This window comes from Nicotiana sylvestris, chromosome 2 (assembly GCF_000393655.2).
Source record: "Nicotiana sylvestris chromosome 2, ASM39365v2, whole genome shotgun sequence".
NCBI lineage: Eukaryota > Viridiplantae > Streptophyta > Magnoliopsida > Solanales > Solanaceae > Nicotiana > Nicotiana sylvestris.
Window position 1 is genome coordinate 90,443,121 of NC_091058.1, and position 20,917 is coordinate 90,464,037.

At 40.1% G+C, this 20,917-nt stretch overlaps 1 protein-coding gene across 1 annotated transcript; it reads right to left on the reverse strand.

Annotated features, from left to right (window-relative positions):
- Positions 1 to 16,047: 16,047 nt before the first annotated feature.
- Positions 16,048 to 16,716, reverse strand: LOC104236765 (uncharacterized). The gene has a single exon (XM_009790772.1). It carries the CDS (start codon positions 16,714 to 16,716, stop codon positions 16,048 to 16,050), a length of 669 nt encoding a protein of 222 aa, XP_009789074.1.
- Positions 16,717 to 20,917: the final 4,201 nt, after the last annotated feature.

The window sequence follows — 20,917 nt, forward strand, 5'->3', positions numbered from 1 at the left end:
CTACCGGTCCTTTGGATCTGGTTTGGTATGAATGTGTTGCCAGAATTCTTTAACAACTAACTGTCTGATATCAGACAACAACAAACTTTGTTAGTGTTAGAGCTTAACAGATTTGATCATAACACATAGAGGATGCAATGCACCTAGGCAGTTAACCGTTTCTACATGCTTTGCTTCAAACCACATGCGTCATCCCGGTTTGTTCATTCGTCTCTTTTTAGAGTATTCTGCGAAACCCCGCGTTTTATTTTATTTACATTTTCTTTTCTTTATTTATTAAAAGCGGTCGAATCTTATGGGGATTGCCTACGTATCACGTCCCCGCGTGAATCAGACCAGGCGTAGTTCTGCCTTAAAGTAAAGAAACACACAATTCTTGTGAAATCATTAAATTCATTCTCAAAATTTTGCTATTACAAATTACATCAAGCAAGGAATAGCAATAGTACAGACTCCACAGTTCTTAACCCGTTTTGACTAAAAGAAAGGAAAATAACATATGGAAAAACGACAGGACTCAACCAAAGATTAATTTTTCAACTTAGGGACCCGCGAGGCATCATTCGGCCTTTCTGCGGCCCTTGGTGTGAGGTCCCTCTGCAGGTTTTTCAACTCATTCATGATTCGGTGGACGCAACCCATGATGGAAACAAGGAGGGTCTTTCGAGGCTTTTGCTCGCATGCCAAGCATCTCATGTAGATGTAATGCCCAATCTCGTCGATCTTTCCCCGGATGTTGTCCCTTTCTGTGAACAAATGCCTTATCTGTTGGTTCTTCAACCCCAGTGTTTGCGCATTGTTGGCAAGCTGATCCTGGAACATCTCCATCTGCCTTTCCATTCTGGTCATTGCATCGTAATATTGTTTTCTGTCGGCTTGGGCATTTCGTGTTTGCTTGAGGATCCTTTATCGAAGAGAGGCATTCGTTTCCCTTAATGTCCCGATGCTCAGTTCATACTCCCTTATGACCTGTTGCAGGCGCTGCCTCCGAGCCATCGCACCCTTTGCCTACTTGGTTCGCAATTTTGCTGCGCTGGCCCTGGCTTTTTCCAAATCTTCCTGGCATTCCGCAACCTGATCTTTTAACCCTGCTATCAATCTTTTATCTGCCCGGCTTCTTAGCTGGCTATTAGCCTCTTTTTTCATTCTCCGGATCTGAGCTTTGAGGATCTCGCCTTCTCTGATTAACTTGTTCTTTTCTCCCTTGTGGGCAGCAGACTGTAATTGGCACTCAAACTTCATATCCTGAACTTGTTGCTTCAGTTTGCCTGCTTTGACAAGATATTCCTGCTCTTTGGCCAACCAGCCCCACTGTTCTTGTGAAGATTTGGCAAATTCTTGCAGGTGAGGTCTTTTGGTCGGTCTTCCAGATGATGTCTCCCCTTTGTACCAGGCCTGATACCCGGGCGAAACTTCCCCTTTTGCCCGATTCATTACACAAGTATTTGCTTCTAAGTATTGACATTGGCTCCAAATTTGACGAACCCTTGCTTCAGGAAACTGGCCGTCGGGACTGATCTCGATTACCTGGATGCTCAGATCCTCGTCTTTCGGCACTATCTGATACCTCCCAAGTTGCCTTAAAACCCGATGCGGCGCGTATGGTTGAATACTCTTAAGTCCCATCAAGAGAAAATGGGGCCTGGCTGCTGGCATGTATATGACTTCGTCGATCGGTAACCACCCTAGCGTCCACTGTATTTGACTGGCGTTGAGGGTATGGAAACATGAGGTCCATGCTGTGACTCCTTCTGGCAGGTAGGTTTCGTCAACTCTGGTATAGAACTCCTCTATGCAGGTCTTTCCAGCGGACCCATGGCTCAAAAACTGGGCTCGGTGACATAGGTGTTCGGTCATCCACATTTGCAACAACAAATTGCAACCCTCGAAAAAGCTTCCTCCGGCTTTGCAAGAAGTGAGTGCCCTGAATATATCAGATACTATCATGGGCGCCAACGTACTATCACTCTGTGTGAGCAACGTACTGACGACCCCTGCTATCTTTATGTCAATATTCCCATCTTTTCTTGGGAATACTAGTAGTCCTAAGAAAGTTATCATGAAAGCAATTCGTCTATGTTCTTCCCACTTTTGGCGATTACCTTTGCTGCACAACTGGTTTTCTGGCTTGTCGAATCCTCCTATGTGACCATATCTTTGATATATGAAACTCATGCTGCAAAAACCTTTTGCCAAGTCAGGGTTATGAATTGTTCTGACTATCTTTAAGGAGTCCAGGAACCGGTGTATTGCTACAGCTCTTGGAGCAATCAGATATTTGTGCCTCAAAGGAGTCTCAGTGCTGCCGATATACCCTGCTATTTCTTCTAAAGTTGGGGTAAGTTCAAAATCTGAGAAACGGAAGACATTGTGCGCAGGATCCCAGTGGGGGACTAGTGCCCTTATGATATCTCCTCGTGGCCTGATATCCAACAAACTCGTGAGGCCTTTCAGATACTTCTTGATTTCATCATGCCCTTCTTTGCCCAAATCATTCCACCAGAGCCGCAATTGGAGGGGAATTTTATTCATGATTGAAAAGGGTTCAGTCGGAATCGTGCTCATTCTGCACATTTATTAATAAGATTTTAACAAACGACACTTATCCTGATAAAAACAAAAATATATGCGATTTTTGTGAATTTTGAATTTTCGTATATATATAAAAACTTTCTAAAGATGTCAATAACGGAAAATATTTTGGATTTTGTTTCGAAAACTGGGAGCCTGAAAGGACTTTTCTAGACCTTCAGCAAGACAAATACTTTTGTCACAAATAAAGATATATATACATCTTGAAGTAAAGAAAAACTTTTGAATTTTTCATATATATACATATATTTGCAACAAATAATAAAAGTAAAGACAACATAAGACTCCTTTTTTATTATTATTTTCATAAAAAAAAACCATTTTAAAAATAAGATCTTTTTTTTTTTAATTTTTATGACAAGACAAACTCTATATTTCTATTGATTATTTTACTTTTTGAAAACAGAACAACGACTTTTTTTTAAAAATTTTGGCAGAGTTTTGACAGTATTTGTTTTTTCTTCTTTTTTTCAACAATAAACAATCAACTCCTAACCGTTATTTCCCTTTTTTTTCACAATGTTCCAAATATTCAAACCGGTCAGCATGCGGGCATGAGACAAATAAATGCACGGAAAACAATAGGATGCATCAGAATGGTCTTTTCATATCAGGTTGCTAGTCCTAGACGGACCCAACCCCTGTGTTGAGTCCCCTAAGTCATATGCAACATGATGCAAATAAGCGTTCCTACTAGGGATCCGGCATGAAGTCACGTTATTCTATGTTCAAAACCTGGGTCGGTGTTCTAGACAGTGTACCCGAGCGGACAACTCGAGTTGAGGAAGGAGCTCCTTTCCGGGAACCAAAAGGCCAGCCGGCTTAGAAACTTTCCGAGCCTCTTTTATTTAGGGTATGACACTAACAGAATAAGGAGTCTCAACCAGTGAGCACATCCCCGGAGGTAAGAAGAGAAAGGTTTCGGCACAGTTTATATACAGTTCAAATAATATCAAAGCGGTAAAAGCAGCATTTAGCACATTAGGCTCAGGACATGTAATAATCAGATAATAAATAAAGCCAAATAATAACAATTATTCTAAGCTCGAATTCTTAACCCTGAACCAGTGGTTCTGGGTAAATAGCATCCCCAGCAGAGTCGCCAGAGCTGTCACACCTCCTTTTTCCGCACCCGAGGGGCGCAGGGGAGTTTTTTCCAATTAAAGGACAATCGAAACGGGATTGGTTTATTTATTTCAGAGTCGCCACTTGGGAGATTTAAGGTGTCCCAAGTCACCAATTTTAATCCCGAATCGAGGAAAAGAATGACTCTATATTACAGTCTGCGTACCAGAAATCCGGATAAGGAATTCTGTTAGCCCGGGAGAAGGTGTTAGGCATTCCCGAGTTCCGTGGTTCTAGCACGGTCGCTCAATTGTTATATTCGGCTTGATTATCTGATTTTATACAAGCATGAACTTATGTGCCAATTTTATCTTTTAAACCGCTTTTATCATTCACTGTTATTTTTATAGGACTTGCAACGTCGTGAAAACATATCTCGAACCACGTTACATCAATGCACCCGTGATTATTGACATACCTTGACTCGGTTGAGATTTGGATTTGGGTCACATAAATGTGCACCCGATTTAAGAAAAATAAATTATTTAAGACGCGCCTAAAACAACTAACGTATGGTTGTTTTGGGGAAGGCCGTAAAATTTGCTAAACGGCATGTCCCGAATTCTAAGTGTTGTAATGTATATACAGTTAGAGGGCCCCGCCGCTGAGTCTATTTTATTTGACGAGGCTCGTCTCGTTCTACTTTTAAAAGGAATTCGCGACGTCATGGATATGCCTCTCGGATCACGTCACAATCAATGTACCCGTGATTAGAAATACATTTCGAATCCGTCGAGATTTGGATTTGGGTCACATAAATGTGCACCCGAGTTTAAGAAGGTAAGGTTTATTAAAGCGTATCCTAAAAAGACTAACGTGTTGTTATTTTAGGAGGGTTGTGAGATTTGCTAAGCAACCCGTCCTGGAAACTAAATGCTTCAATAATATACATTTAACGAGGGCCCCGCACCTGCGCGTTTTGTTTATTTTCATCGAGGCTCGTCTCGTCCTTATTTTAAAAGGATATCCTATAGCAACTACGTTTCTTGTGGTGTTTGTCTCTACTAATTGAAAGCAGTAAATAGCCCTAATCGATTACATGATTGCGAGCTTACTTATAACAGGATTTAAAATGCTTTTACAGAATAATAAAACGTGACTGCGATTATGGACAACTAGTCGAAAATTATGGGCCCAAACCTAGCTCATGCGAGATGGCCAGACTTGGGCCCCTGTTTTTCGATATGGGCCTAACTGATTTGTTTCGATTTGGGCTCGGCCTTCATGAGATTGAGGCCTAGAACTGATTCTTTGTTCTGTGAAATGAGTTTATCAATTTATATGGGACAATCTGGCAAAAGGAGAAAGAACTTTAACTAAAGTGGATAGTTTTCCTATTTGGCTTACATTAGAGAATATATTACACCCTCAGACTAAGTCTAAAAATACAACTTATTACACTGGGAATGTTTTTCACCTAACAGCACACATACATGACTAGCATTCATTAACCTACATTGATACACTAAGCATGTAGGCTACTTCTATTATCCAAACGAAAATGTAACTACTATATACTACATGACATTTAACACAACAGTCCACGTGTATATAAAAACAATCTGCAGGTCCTCTCTTTTGCATTCATGTTCAAACTCTCAGTTACATTAGTGGTATCGATTGTGTACCTGGTAAGGAGGACAAAGAAGAAAGGAATGATCAGCTAGGCAATATGCAGTGAATACAGCAGCGGCAGACACACAGCAACAACACAGCAATCAACCAACTAAACCAAGTGTTTTCCACAGTCCGCGAACAACCAACAATAGTTCCCAGAACAAAAGAAACCAGCAAATAGTCGAATGCCAAACCAGTAATTCCAGACGAAGAGTAATGAACACCAGAAGTAAAAGAAGTTCGATGCAGCAAATAACAACAGTTCAGCAACCAACAAACAGCTCAGTCAGTGCAGATGACAGAACTTGGCCAAGGCAGCTTGACCAATATGAATTCTTATTCAACTTTCAGATGGTGTTTGGTTATAATCTATTTGGAAACTAACTTATGTTTTTCAGCTTTCTTTAAACTCAGTCAACCTTCCTTCAGACTAAAAGTTTCAGCTTTTAAACCAAAAATTCCAGCCTTTTGTTTTCTCTTTTCTGAAGACTAAAAGTCCAGCCTAAGACTCAAAACTCTCCCTTTTTAAGTTCTCAAATGGCTTCTTTATAAGCCAAAAACCAGTGCAGTTAAGCTGCCTTTTTTGCTGCAACTTGCAGCCTGCCCATACTCTTTAAAGCCCATGCCTAAGCATCTTTTGGTGTCAGCCCCCTTTATTCCCCACGCCTGGTTTTTGTTTAATCCAGAATTATGGGCTCATTTGTTTATTCATTTTAAGCCCCATACCCTTGTGTCTTGTTCCCCATTGGTATTAGTTTAATCCTAAATTAGTACCCTACTTGTCAGCCCATTTATACTAATCTTTTCTGTCTTTTTCAACACCCCAGAATGCCCTTGTTAACCCTGGATTATTACTGCCCTGCCTATTGCAGCATCAGGGCATTTTTGAACTGATGAGAGTTCAAATTCAGGACTGCCTAGACTGAACCCTTTTAGTCATTTTTATAATGCCAACAAACCATTTCAAACATTACTGGGACATTCAGTCAGTGTCCGAGTTCAATTAGTTACGTGAAAATACTAGCTCATTCGATTCATTAGTTATAGCAAACTAATCGACGACATTTATCGAGTCGACTATACTAATTATAACAGGTAATAATCAGTCGCTCACATAAACAATACATTTAGGGATCTAAAGGGCATCAGACAATTTTTGTTCAATTACTGGGGCCTATATGAGTTATCATGTTTATCACAGAGTACATTCAGAATCATACACAGAACACAATCGACCAAATAAAAGGTCTTTACAGAGATGAAAGAAATCCGAATGAAAAAAATAACAAACAAACACAATGAAGCATGCTGACCACTTAATCAAAACTAACACAAAAGAAAGGAAAACTTACCGAAAATGTTTAAATCAAAACAGACCCAAATCTGATTCATCTTCGAACTTTTGAGGCCGAACAAACTTTAATCAGGGTGTTCTCACATGAGAACACCTTGATTAAGGTCTATTAGACCTCAAACCCATGTCCAAACCGGCCGGATTCCCCAGGTGCATGTGTTCTAAAGTCTGGATTTCCAGATCTGATTTTTAGGGAGTTGTGGGTAGATTCGGACCAAACCAAGCTTGGTTTGGTCACGAGGAAAGTCAGGGGAGTGTCTGGTATGAAGATGGGATGGTTTGGCATAGATCCGGGTTCGACTCAAATCTTCAAATGAAGATTCGAGACGAACGGAAGTGATTCGAGGCTCGTGGTTAGTGGATTTGTGTTCAGGACAGTGAGGTGGTCCTAGGGTGTTCAGGAGGTGGCCACCGGCGTCCATGCCGCCGGTTTTAATGGCGAGGGATACTGGGGCGGCATGCTAGGGTTCGAGGATGAGAAGGGGCTGTGTTTAGGACGAGGGTGTACAGTGGGGAAGGTGGGGTTTGGTTTGGGGGGCGTGGGGTGTAATGGAGAACTTATATATGTATTGAGGATTTAGATCCTGGCCGTTGGATCAAGTGAGATCTATGGCCAGGATCCATCCACTTAGGAAAGACGGTGTCGTTTGGGCGTGATGGTGGGTGAGACCGGGTAAAGGGCATGGATCGGGCCATGTTGACGGGTTTAGAGGAGGGCCTGGATCCGTTGGATCAATGGGGTTGGACGGCTTAGATCATCTTGCCTGAAACGACGTCGTTGAGGCGAGTTGAAAAGCCTGATCTGGACCGTTCGTTAGAATCAGATCAACGGCTTTGATAGGGATGCCGATACGGCGTCGTTTGAGTCCGTGTTTGGGCAGGCCTATTTTGGACTGGATCAGAGTGCTGGTTTGGGCCTGTTTTATTTCATTTCTTTTGGGCCCAAACCGGTTTTCCCTCACTCTTTTACTTTTCTTTTTTTTCTCTTTTTTTTTCTTTTTTTTTCTTTTAATAATAATAAAAATAGTGAAATTAAAATCAAAAACACTGTGACATTTCCACATAATTATCAAAAAATAGTTAAGTAAGTTAAATCACAACCTAGAACGAACGACGCACATATATTCATATTTTTGAATTTTCTTTTAACGACACATATACTTTATATATATATATATATATATATTTATTTTCGTTTGATAATGACTAGATGCAAAATGGACAGACCCACAAACACCTATCACGGACAGATCGAAAAATTGTACAGCGAAACCATTTGTCACTATTTTTATTTTCTTTTGGAGCGATTGTCCGTAAAGCAAAAATCACGTGCTTACATGGGCTATTATGCGACAGGAGATTTGATATAACGGGAAGGAGCTGCTTGAAATAAAGAAGGATACAACATAACTTTGAATTGGAAGGATGTTGCCGCATATTTAATTGATGTCCACGAGGGGTGAATGGACTTGTACGCCAGAGAGTGAGCCCATACTCAGGATGGGTTATTGATGTCGTAGTGATGATACCCCGTGCAGCAGCGTTGGAAGATGTCGGGAAGTGATTTCCACAGGTGGGTTATTCCCTGTGAGCAGGTTAGCGGTCGCGTGGTTGGTGAGGCTTCTGCGAAGAATTCTATTGGTTGTACAGCAAAGAGATCTATCATGTAAATGTGGTTGATGATTCAGAGTATAAAAGGGGTTTTACAGGAAGTTTCCGAGAATTTTGGCGGTTGATTGCGCAAGGTTATGTTAATAAGAGATAAAGAATCCTGATGAATTCCAGAGTTGTGTAATAGTGGCTTCGAGCTAAGTGGGAGAGCCCTATCGCCTATGATTGGGTAACATGGTTAACTACTTGCGAGGTTTCTGGTTATTAGCATATTGATGAGTTATTTTAGCTCCGGGAAAAGAACATAAGTGGTAATTTGAGCAAAAGGATTGTTAAAGGTGTGCTATGGTTGGCCTTATTGGCTCACGTTTAGACTTGGGGAAGGATTCAAGATTTATGCCTTGTATAGGTGCGGGTTTCAAGGGAAGTGATTCTACTGGGTGCTTCGTTGAGAGGGTATTCATGTGCTAGAAGATTCATGGAGTTGATTATATTCGGGGCCAAGTCATAGCGGGTGGCTCTCAACAATGGCCCTAGTGGATTCAAAGGGGTAAAGTTAGGTGCCAAATGATTTAGAGCCTATAGGTACGGTTAAGAAGCAAGCTTTGTAACAACTTATGAGAAGAGGAGCAGAATGTCCTATGATATTTTGACTTGCAGTGTAGCATTTAGGGGGTATGAAATGGTTCGTGGGATATGAGACATCATGGTCTCGTGATTCAAGGTCACTCGGGATGAGTACGAATGGAGTGTGTTATGTGTTGAATGGAGTTATTATTATTGCTAAGGCAATCAAGGATAAATTGGAAGAAGATAGATTGGTTAGCCATAGTTGAGTTGGCATATTGGTGGTAGTGATCAGTTCTTTCAGCGTGATCAAGTTATGCAAGTGATTGTGACAGAATGTGTGAGGCTTGTTGGCCGCCGTAATTGATGTTATTCAGAAGCATTCTACTGTTATGGCCTGTTATGTGGAGGCGGATCCTGGAAGGGCTATGGTGGCTTAGACCACTACTTAGAGATTTGCATATTCTATGGTTATGAGAATTCACCTGTGTGTTTCTATGGTTCTCCTGAAGTGAGTTAAGTGAAAAGTTTTATATGATGAAGTGTTAATCTATTAGTGGTTACGAAGTTATGACAAAAATCGTGTTCTATCGTATATTGGCATGTTGGGTGCAGTGAGTGGTATGAAATTTGAAGTGAGGATCAAGGTTGCAGTTCGGTGTTGACAAGGATGTCACGAGCTCGGATGAGCAGTAAAAGAGTTTCGATGTTTAAAGTAAGTGGGTATCGTCTTCAGCATCATCTGAGATCGCTGTTTTGTAAAAAAGTCCTTGAATCCTGGTTATGGATTCTTGAACGCTTTCTCCGCGTTAGTGTGGTTGGTGGTATGGATACGCATACTTGTTTTCTGTTATGGAAGGTCGTGGGAGCATGCCCCACAGGAAGATTGTATAAGTGTGGCATGTAGTCACTTGATTGATTGAATATTTAAACCAAGTCTGAAGATGGTGGTGATATCATTAAATTTAGAATTTATGCTTGGAGGGCACTCGACTTATTGGGTTGTGGACCGTGGGGGATTGCCCCGGTTATGATGGTAGTTCTCGTGTGTTATGAGAAAAAGCGAGTTATTACGGACCTTCGAAAGGTTATTAGCCTAATTCAGTGTGATCAAAATCAGCTTGAGGTCTGTGGATGGATCTAAATGTGAATATAGGCTCTATATCAGTCTAAATGTGTTCATTTCAGCAATGCGCTCCTTTGGACAAGTAATCGAGGTATTATTTCGTCGTCAGCTATTTCATGTAATGATATATTGTGCCGTATGAGTTTTGAGGAGGCTTGGTGAATTTCTTATGTGTTGAGGTTCCACATAGAGATGATGTTATATGAGCAGGATGGCTCTCGAGATTCAGATCGTATATCGCCCCTCAGTTGTGCTTGAGTTTTGTAGCCTATGGCACTATATGTCTCCCCAGGGATGGTATTATGCACTTAGCGTACTCGTGACCGATATTCGGTATTTTGTTGTGATGAGAAATTTAGCTCGGTGTGTAACTCATTTATGAATTTCATGTGTGGATCGGGTGACACACCGCCATGGGTATGTTGTTTGGATCGGGTTGCGCGCCGCAACAGTGTGATGTTGAGTACAGATTCCTATATCTATTTTTATGTGTTTTGTTTCCTATATTTCTGAGGAAAACTCATATTAGATGTGTGCCCGCGTCGCATGTATGATTTGCGAGCGGGGTGTTTGTTTAATTATGTTGACCGCGTCGCATGTATGATTCGCGAGCGGGGCAATTGGATTTCCTTTTCAGAGTTCGTTTTCCTTTTGTATCATGTTCGAATTGGTAGCCTATTGGCACATTGTGGCATCATATGATACTTTTGATCCTGTCCAGGGTGGCTTATTGCCTGAGCAGTTCGCACTGGGTGAGACGAGATAATTGGATTTAGGATCATTTCAATCTGAGTATATGAAGTATATTAAGGAGCAAAGACCATTATTTGGTTCAGAATTAGGTAATGGTTCCTGTTAGGAGTATAGACCCAATGAATTGTTGATTCGGCAGTTGATTATGAATTTCTACACATCTCTCCCATCGTGGTAGTATTGTAAGAGTTAGAGCATGTCTTATATATATATATATATATATATATATATATATATATATATATCATGAGGTGTATTAGGAGCATCACATTCGTGGAATTTTGACTAATTTGATTAGAGAATGTTATTGTGGTCCTATGAGTAAAGTGGTGCAAGGTGCGAATTCGACTAAGGTATGCAGTCGTGTTTTGGTGCTGCTAATTGATACGGTGAGCGTATTTTGGTAAGAGGCCTGGCATAAAATTTCGGACGTTTTTTTTTGGTAATCCCCCAGGGCTAATTTTTATATGTAACAAAAACAAAATTATACAATACGAATGGTACAATCTCCAAAGGTATTGTACAAACAAAGCGTACAATCTCAGGAGGTCTTGCAAAATGGAAATAATAACCTATGATTGTTACGTAGTACCTAATACCAATAGAGAGTAGTGGAATCAAAATTGGTATCACATATGAACTAATGTACGCATTGATATAGTATTGTAGCCCATGCATCAGCTTATCTCTTGAGTCCAACTTCGAAAATATTACTTCCAAGCCTTGTACTCAAATTCTTGTCTCTTCCCCGATTAGTTGGTGGTATTTTCTTGAATATTCCCTATTGATCCTCCGCTTTAAATAAGAGTTCCAAAAAATGCTCGCACTTACTTTTGATAGATCCTTTATGATTGCATATGATTGAAAGCTGAAGAGACTATTTCCTTCGAACATGGCTGCCCAGCATCTGTCATGTGCTCCTCTCGTGTGTTTTGTTTTGCAACATGGAAAGATGGTCCATGAATTTAATATATACTGCACAAGACCCCAGATTAATAACCCAATGTGCTTGTCTGCATTATCAACTTCATTGTTTGGTATTTGAACCCATGCTTCATATGCTTTTGCTCCTTTTGATACATGAGTTTGTATTTCCAAAAACTCTTGATTGCATAGCTCAATGTCTTGCATGTCCCAAGTTAAAAACAGTAGCATGCGATCGAATTGCACTTGCCAATACATTTTGCATTTGTTTAATGTATCTATCGTCCGTAAGGGATCTAGTTTTATTATGTCAAGGCGCCTATCTACATTGTGAAGCATATCCCTTGGTCTGTGCACTCACGCCTCTATGCCTTTTGCTTCTAACGAGTAATCATCCTCAGCCTTATTCCAGTGTTTTGAGCTCCTCTTTCGTTCTGCTTGTGTCTGCATCACTGGTGCTAATAGGCAGCTGTATGTTATCCATGTTGTAGGACTTGTGATTTCCATTAGAGAATAACTGTATATGTCTCCCTCGAATTGAATATCTGCCTCATTATTTTCCCAGTTGTGTCTTGTCCTTTTTGTGCCTGCCATCTTTTCTTCTTTAAGGGAATGAGCACCTAGTGCTAATACCACCCTTTGAAGTCGCAATAAATGGAGAAGCATTTGTAGCACGACTGTTCTGTTGTTGAACCTTCTTTGCATTTTATGTTTTGAGTTTTTACTTTGTGTTGCCATCTGCTGTTGTAATATGGAGTGTGCAGTTAACTTCTGTTGGAGAATCATCAGGAAAAAAAAGCCTAAGTATAGTTAAATTTCCTGCAAAAAAACAACCAATGTTAGAAATAACCATGAGCCCTTCCCCTAGGATTTGATCATGATATCCACTGCATAGCTCTTTCAGATGCACCCCTTGCATTTGGTCACCATTCCTTTCCTTATTCCTTACACAACCTTTGCTCATCAGTTCTAACATCTTACCACTTTGATTCTCAAATTTGGACATCGAAGTTTATCTACATTGACTAACCTTATTCCTTGTGTATCCAGCTGGTGAAACTCGTGGCATTCCAGATTTCCCATGTCGAGTGCATAGTTTGCCAGGTGATCAGCAAGTTTATTGCCCTCCCTATAAATATGAGACACTCTTCCATTACCCCCTGTTAACAATTCCTTTATTTCCTCCACCTCCTCCTCTATGATCCAGGGAAGTTTCCAATTTCCTTCAATGGTATTTTTCAGAAGCATTGAATCAGTTTCAAGCCATATTTGTTGTGTATGATGAATGGTACAGTATCTCAAAGCCTCCAAAATAGCCCTTGCTTCAGCTTGTGTATTAGTAGTTTCCTTGATCTCCTTCCCAACTGCATATACTAAGTCCCCATTATCATTTCTGATGCAGTAACCTATCGAGATCCTGCCTGGGTTTCCCCTTGATGCCCCGTCAGTGTTAATCTTAATCCAACCAGCATTAGGGAATTCCCACGTCACCTTATGGAACTTCAGTATTGGCCGATAGTTTTCCATCATATTTAGCACATCTGTCCATCTGTGTGGGACAAAGATAATGCCTGGTTTTCTAACCTTGACCAGCGATTGAATTGTAGTACAAATCTGATGCACTACCCTATTGATCGAGACAGGTTCGTCATTCTTATTGCAATTTCTCCTTTTCCATAACTCCCGAACAATGATACTTGGTAGTGCAAGGAAAACTTGTTTAAGGCGTTGAATTACATTGACTGACCAGCATCTAACAATGGCCTGATGCAAGCTCAATCCCTAAAGGGATAAACCTGCATACGAGAAGAAATATGTCCATACCTTCTTTGCTGTGTAAGATGTAAAAAACACATGGGCTACTGTTTCCTCTTGTGGCTTCACACAACACCAGCATTTCGATGCCATTCTGTATCCCATTCTCTTTATTGCATCATCTAAAGGTAGCCTGCCCTTCCACAATTTCCACATGAAGAAAAAAATCTTAAAAGGTAGTCCCTGTACCTACATGTTCTTGTAGGTAATGGTAGTTCCTTTTCTTTTCCTTAGATATTCCCAAGTTGTTTTAGTAGAAAAGGTCCCTTTTGTTTCCAAGTTCCAAATAGGTTTATCCATGATATTAGGAGAAGTGGGAGGTGCAATATTGTCTAGAATGTGTTTAGCAAACTCTTCAGGAAGCAAATCGTACAGTTTAACATAATCCCACCCTCCTCCATTCACAACATCGTATACATTTTGAGTCGTTTCATCACAAAATAAATCTGGTGGGGTGACAAAATAAAGAGCACCTAGGCTAGTCCAGTTATCAAACCAAAAAAGGGCAGATCCCATTTTTAGTTTCCATTCAATCAAATGCTCCACAAGATCCCTACATTGCAGCATTTTTCTCCAAATATGTAAGCCATTTTTCCAAGGAACAACTAGGGCATTTAGTTTCTTGCAGTATTTTTGACTCATGAATGCGCTCCAAAGTGATGGTTTAGTCCTAAACCTCCACCATAGTTTACAGAATAGGGCTTTGGCCGTATCATGTAGCGATCGGAATCCTACACCTCCTTCTTCGTTAGGCAAGCATAGTGTATCCCTCAGATGCCCAATGTCTAGCCCTACCATCTACTGAGTTGCTCCAAAAGAATTTAGCGAAAAAGCTTATGGAGTTTGTTTAGAACAAATGTTGGAGGATTGACAGCTGATATACGGGTATGTTTTGCAATACATGAGCAATCAAAACAGCCCTTCCTCCGATGGACAGCAATTTCCCTTTCCAGGATTGTAGTTTGTCCAGAACTTTGCTCATAAGTCCTTCATAGAATTCCGTCTTTCTTCTAGTGTAGAAGATCGGGCATCCCAGGTAAATGAGTGGGAAATCTTGCCTTTCAATCCCTGTAATCCCTTCCACATTTCTGATCACAACATCACTGGTGAAATGGTGCATGTATATTGCAGACTTGGTTTTGTTTATCAGCTGTCCGGATGCTACTTCATAAGCTGTCAATATATCCATGATCAGTTGTAGTGAAGTATCATCGGATGATACAAAGATGATTGTATCGTCGGTATAAGACAAATGATTAATCTTGGGACTCCACTTAGGTAAGCCAAAACCATTAAACTGAGAGTTCAAGTGTAATGAATTTAATCCTCTTGAAAGTGCTTCTACTGCTAGTATGAATAAGGTCGGGGATAGTGGATCTCCTTGTTTCACCCCTCTTGTTGATTTGAAGAAACCATGGGGTTGCCCATTTATAAGCACTGAGTAATAATTATTGGAAATAATTTCAAACACCACACCAATAAATCTCTCCCCAAAACCCATCTTTCTTAGAACCTTCGTTAAGAATAGCCAAGATAATATGTCATAGGCTTTTGTCATGTCAAGTTTAATGACGACATTTGGTCCTGCCTTGGTTCTGAGCCTTATATCAGTTATAATTTCTTGAGTAAGCAACACATTTTCTACAATGCTTCTTCCTTTTACAAATCCCGCTTGTTCCTCAAAGATAAGATTAGGTAGCAATCCAATTAACCTTTCATGAATGACCCTTGAGAAGACCTTGTTGATGAAGTTACTCAAACTAATTGGTCTCATGTCTGGAAAGCTAATAACATCTTTCTTTTTTGGAATTAACACTATGTTCGAATGAGTTATAAACTTATGCATTTATTGCCCCTTGAAAAATGCCTTAACCATCTGTACCACATCTTCACTTATGATATCCCAACAAGATTTGAAAAAATTGCCATTGAAACCATTCGGACCACCCGCACTGTCCCCATTCAATCCAAAAACAGCTCATTTTACTTCTTCACATGTTCGTTGTCTTATTAAATCAAGGTTCTGCTCTGGAGTTATTAACTGAGGGATGTGATCGATGATATCAAATTTGTTGGGTATAGCGTCCTCATGAAACTGAGCTGTAAAGACCCTTACTGCCTCTTCAGCTATTGTTTCCTGTTCTTCGAGCCACATGCCATTACTATCTTGGATCCTCTTCAGTTGCAAACGTTTTCTTCTTCCTCGAACTTGAGCATGGAAAAACTTCGTATTTCTATCTCCATTTTGAAACCATGCCATGCCTGATTTCTGCTTCCAATATTCCTCCTCCAATGCCATGACCTTAAAAAGGTCAGCCTGCACTCTTTGCAGCCTCTCTCTATTCTGTAATGTTGGCCTTAGGACAAACTGAGCCTCATGAACTTTCACAACCTCTTCTAAGCTTGAAATCTTTTGAAAAATGTCACCATAGGTAGCCTTACTCCATGTTGAGAGTACTTTCTTCAGTTTCTTCAGTTTATGGTTGAACATGGTGAATGGATTAGCGAAAAAATCTGCCTTCTAGTTCTGTCTAACAACTTCGTGAAAGGACTCATGTTTTAACTAGAAATTTAAGAATCTGAAGGATTTCTTAATTGGTGCCACTTCTGGACTTAGTTTAATCAGCAAAGGACTATGGTCTGACCGAATTTTTGTCAAATGCTCCACCTCTATTCCAGGCCATAAATTCTGGAATTCGAGATTAGCCAAACACCTATCCAAACGCTTAAAGATACAGTTTTCTTCAGCCCTTCCGTTCCACCATGTATAAATACTCCCTTTGAAACCAAGATAAAAAAGATTGCTAGTGTTAATATAGTATCGAAAGTCATCGACCTCGTTGATGTAGACTGTTAATCCCCCGAATTTCTCTTCTTCATCCCATATCACATTATAATCTCCCCCTACAATCCATGGAAGATTCATGTCACTTCCTAGAGCATACAAAGAATCCCAAAGTTCAGTCCTTTCAATAGCGTCGCATTTAGCATACACCCTGGTAAGGTAGAATTCTTGCTGATATTCAATATCAAACACCTTTAAAGTCAGTTGTTTTACCATGTCCATGACCACTGTTACTTCAAATCTTTCACTAAAGAATGCCCAAATTTTGTTTGACATATTTGAAATAGCTAGTGGAAAGTCAATTTTCCTCCGATATTTCTCTAGCTTTTTCCTTTGTTGCTTTGGTTCCATCAAGCCTATGAACTGGAATTTGTGCTGCCTATGCATTAGTATTAAGCTTTCAAAAGCTCTTTGTGTCTTAACCGACCTGATATTCCAAATCATAGTATTCATCATTAAATAGTGGATTTGGAAATTGTCCTCCTTGTTTGCACTCCAGGTGCTTGTGTATTTGGTTCCTTAGCCTGTTTTCTTCTCCCTTTTCCTGCTGATTTTACTTTCTCCATTATTCTTGGTGAAATATCTCCTTGCCTAGCAACATGAATAAAATTCTGTGTTGTCGACTCTGCATCCATGTCCTTTCCTTTGCCCCACTGATCACTTTCATCTTCATTGTGAATTTCTCGAGCTGTCAACTGGTTATTAGAACTATTTGGAATTAAGTTCTTGCCTGCCTTCTCCTTTTCAACTTGGCCATCTAACTCTTTTGTTTTTGGTATTGTAACTGGAGTAGCCTGGACTTGTGTAGTAGATTTAGGATCACCTACTTTATTAATTTCCAGATGATTGATCAATTGGGCATCCATAGCTACTTGATTTTCTGCATCTGTATCTCCTGGATCAATAGGATTACCTTCTTTATCAATTTCAAATTGCTTGATGAATTGTGCGTCTATCGCTACTTGATTTTCTACACCTGTATCTCCTGTATCCATAGGGACAGATGTCCCAGCTTCAATTAAATCGTCCCTGGGCATATCTTCTGTTGATTTTGAAGTATCAGTTTCTTGTTGTATTATCAGCTTCCCATTGTTACCCTTGACGACAAACTGTTTCTCTACTTCATCATCTATTTGTTCATCAGATTGATTGCACCATAATTTTCCTCCTATAAAATCAATCCTATCTTGGAAGTCTTCCTGTTCTTCAATAGCATCTGTGTCGATAGATTGTGATGGTATCTCTTGACATGATTGATTGGTCGTCACAATATTGGTAAATGCTCTGTTGACCCATTGGTTGGTGTGTTCATTCACCTTCTGCCTTTGGTTGCCATCTTCATTAGTTGTTTCAGTTATTCCTCTTGCTTGTAGTGTAGATATATCTTTGTTTGATTCACCATGTGCTCCCTTTACTGTTACTACATTACCCTTCAAAGATGTAAATGTTTTGTTGACCATATTTGATGATGCACTCCCTATATTTGCAGGTTTAAAGGCTGTTGCAGCTGTATTCAAAGGCCCAAGTTTATTGGCACCTTGGTTGTTTATTATTCGAACTGAGGTCTCCTCCTCAAGTACAAGTTGATTGTCTTTATTACTCTCACTATCATCCACCTCTAATACAGCAAATTTGTTGGTTGTTTGGACTTGTTGTGCATTAGCAACAGACACAGTTTCCCTTCCAGATGGCACTATCTCTTTTCCAGTAATATTTTGTGGTTCCTTATGATTTGCATCATTCTTTACTCGATGGTCTCTTACTTCTTTCCATTGTTCCTTACCAAAGACAGTCGTATTATCCACATTGCCTACAACTTTTCCACTCGACAGAATCATTACAGGTTGATTGTTGGCCTTTGGTTGCTCATTGTTAACTGCATGTTGTTTGGCTTTGGTTGTCCTCAAAAAATTGAGGATGTAATCTCCAGCATTCCATCATGTCATGGCCTTGTAACTTACATTCTTTACAGTACTTAGGCAACATTTCATATTTGATAGGTACCCATTCTGTCCGTGATTCCCCAGTCGCATCATTGTCGATATGCATCCTTACTTTCTTCGGTAGTTCAGATTGTAAATCGACTAAGACCTTAACCTTAGCACAACTAGGTCTCATCTTATTGATGGTAGCCATATCAAGTTGTAATGGTTTCCCAACAGCTGAAGCTAAGGAAAATAAACATTCTTTTACAAAATACGTAGGTAGTAAGCCTGGAAATGATATCCATGCCATAGCTTTTAGAGTCTCCTCTCCAACTTTAAACCTTGTATCGTAGATTAATGGCCTCAACTGGTATTCGTAGTCATCTCTATCCTTAATATAGTATGCAGCCTTTGATGTGAAATTCAGGTAGTCTTCCCATAATGTTAGACGAATTAAAACGTGCTTGTCTCTAAGGTATCCAATAGTGCATTCTCCTTTGATCCCACACTGTGCAGGAATCATACTACGCAATTGTTGCAAATCTGGCCACCCATAGGATAACTTTCCAACGATAGCATACTGTAGACCTTCAGTCACATTCATTCTTTCCACCTCAACTTCTGTGAATTTGACTATATGCATTACATTTATCAAAGTTGCTTGACGGAAAAGAATTGGTTCAACTGTTGTAGCTTTTTCATCCATTACATTGTTCAAAGTGGAAGGTTTCAGGATTTTTGAGTAGTCTAAAGGCTCAGTTAATGTCATTGGAGGTTGGGCGTTGGTGGAGGATGGCTGACCAGCCTGGGATGGCTGGCCGCCGGCCACATTGTCCATGACAGCACTCTCACTATTCCTGTAACTTGTAACAACTACATATGAATAGACAGTGTCCAAAATTCTGGGAGTCTTCCTGTTACAGTGATTTTCGAATAGAAAATCAAGATCTGCCTCAAATTGTTACGAGATTATATAAGAAACCAACTGGGATCAGATCTCCAATTATCAAAGATTTTAACTTGAACAGAAAACTTATGAAGAACATAAAAAAACTGGACAATCTTCGATGCAACAGTAAATCCAAAATTTAATTTTAAGATCTACTTCGTTTTGATATAGAAAATGAGAAAAACACAAAGGGAGGTTGTTCATCAATGGAAGGGTGTTCTTTTGGGATTAAAATTGTGATGAAACCTTACCGGTTGAAGGATTTATGGTCGATGAATAGTGACAGAATCACTATTCATGGTCTTCTTCCTAACTTTAATCTAAATCGATTCATTTGTCTATAAACCACATGTTTAAAACCCGTTTAAAACTTCAAAAAGGGGACAAATTAGGGTTTTCAATTTCTGGGGTCAGATTTGAAATTGGGACAAGTGGGTAAATTTTGGACGTTGGAATTTGGCTCTAAGGCTTATTTTCTTGAATAAAAGGGAATATCTCCAGAATTAATCGAGCTAACACGCTCAACTAAGTTGTGTAACGCGGGTAGGTGCACGAGGTGTTAAAAAGTGATTTCAGACTACTTCAGTATAGTTCTCAGCACGTTCTAGGACGAACTTATGTTTAAGTGGGAGAGAATGTAACGACCGGACCAGTCGTTTTGATCTCTAGCGCGTCGTTTAGTAGTTTGAGGCCATGAGCAGCTCACTTCAAGTATTATGACTTGTACACAAGATAGGAACTGAATTCCGGGAAGTTCGTAGTTGATTTGGAGAAAGAATTCTCATTTCGGAAGCTTTAAGTTGAAAGAATTGACTAAGATTGAGTTTCAGAGTAAACGACCTCGGAATTGAAATCTTAAGGTTCCAGTATGTTCGTATGATGATTTTAGACTTGGGCGTATGCCCGGATCGGGTTTTGGATGACCCGGGAGCATTTTGGCGCCTATTGTGGAAGTTAGCATTTTAGAAGAAATTTCATAAGTTTGGGTTGAAGTGCATTTCAGTGCTATCGAAGTCCGTTTGGGATTCCGAGTCTGGAAGTAGCTCCGTATGGTGATTCTGAAGTTGGGAATGTGATCGGAAGTGAATTCGGAGGTTCGTATGTCATTTTGAAGTCATTTGGCTAAAGATAGAAATTTGAAGGTCTTTGAGAAGTTTGACCGGAAGTGAACTTTTTGATATCGGGGTCGGAATCCGATTCCGGAAGTTGGAGTAGGTCCGTAATGTCAAATATGACTTGTGTGAAAAATTTGAGGTCAATCGGATGTGATTTGACGAGTTTAAACATCGGAAGTAGAAGTTGAAATCTTAAAGTTCATTAATCTTGAATTGTAGTGCGATTCATGGTTTTAGCATTGTTTGATGTGATTTGAGGCTTCAAGCAAGTCCGTTTATGTTTTTAGACTTGTGCGGGTGTTTAGTTTGGAGCCCCGGGGGCTCGGGTGTGATCCGGGATAGCTTCGGAGTGATTTGCTAAGAAATAGGATTGCTGGTACTTGAATGATCGCAATTGCGATGCATTGGTCGCAAATGCGACCTCGCATTTGCGAGTTTTTGTTCGCATTTGCGAGCTTGGGCTTCTAGGGGAAAGTTCGCATTTGCGAACGAAGGATAGATTTTGCGAGGCTGTCGCCTTCGCATTTCCGAAGGATCTTGTCGCAAATGCGACCAGGGCAGGGTGGGCTAGGCTTTGCATTTACGATGCAATTGTCGCT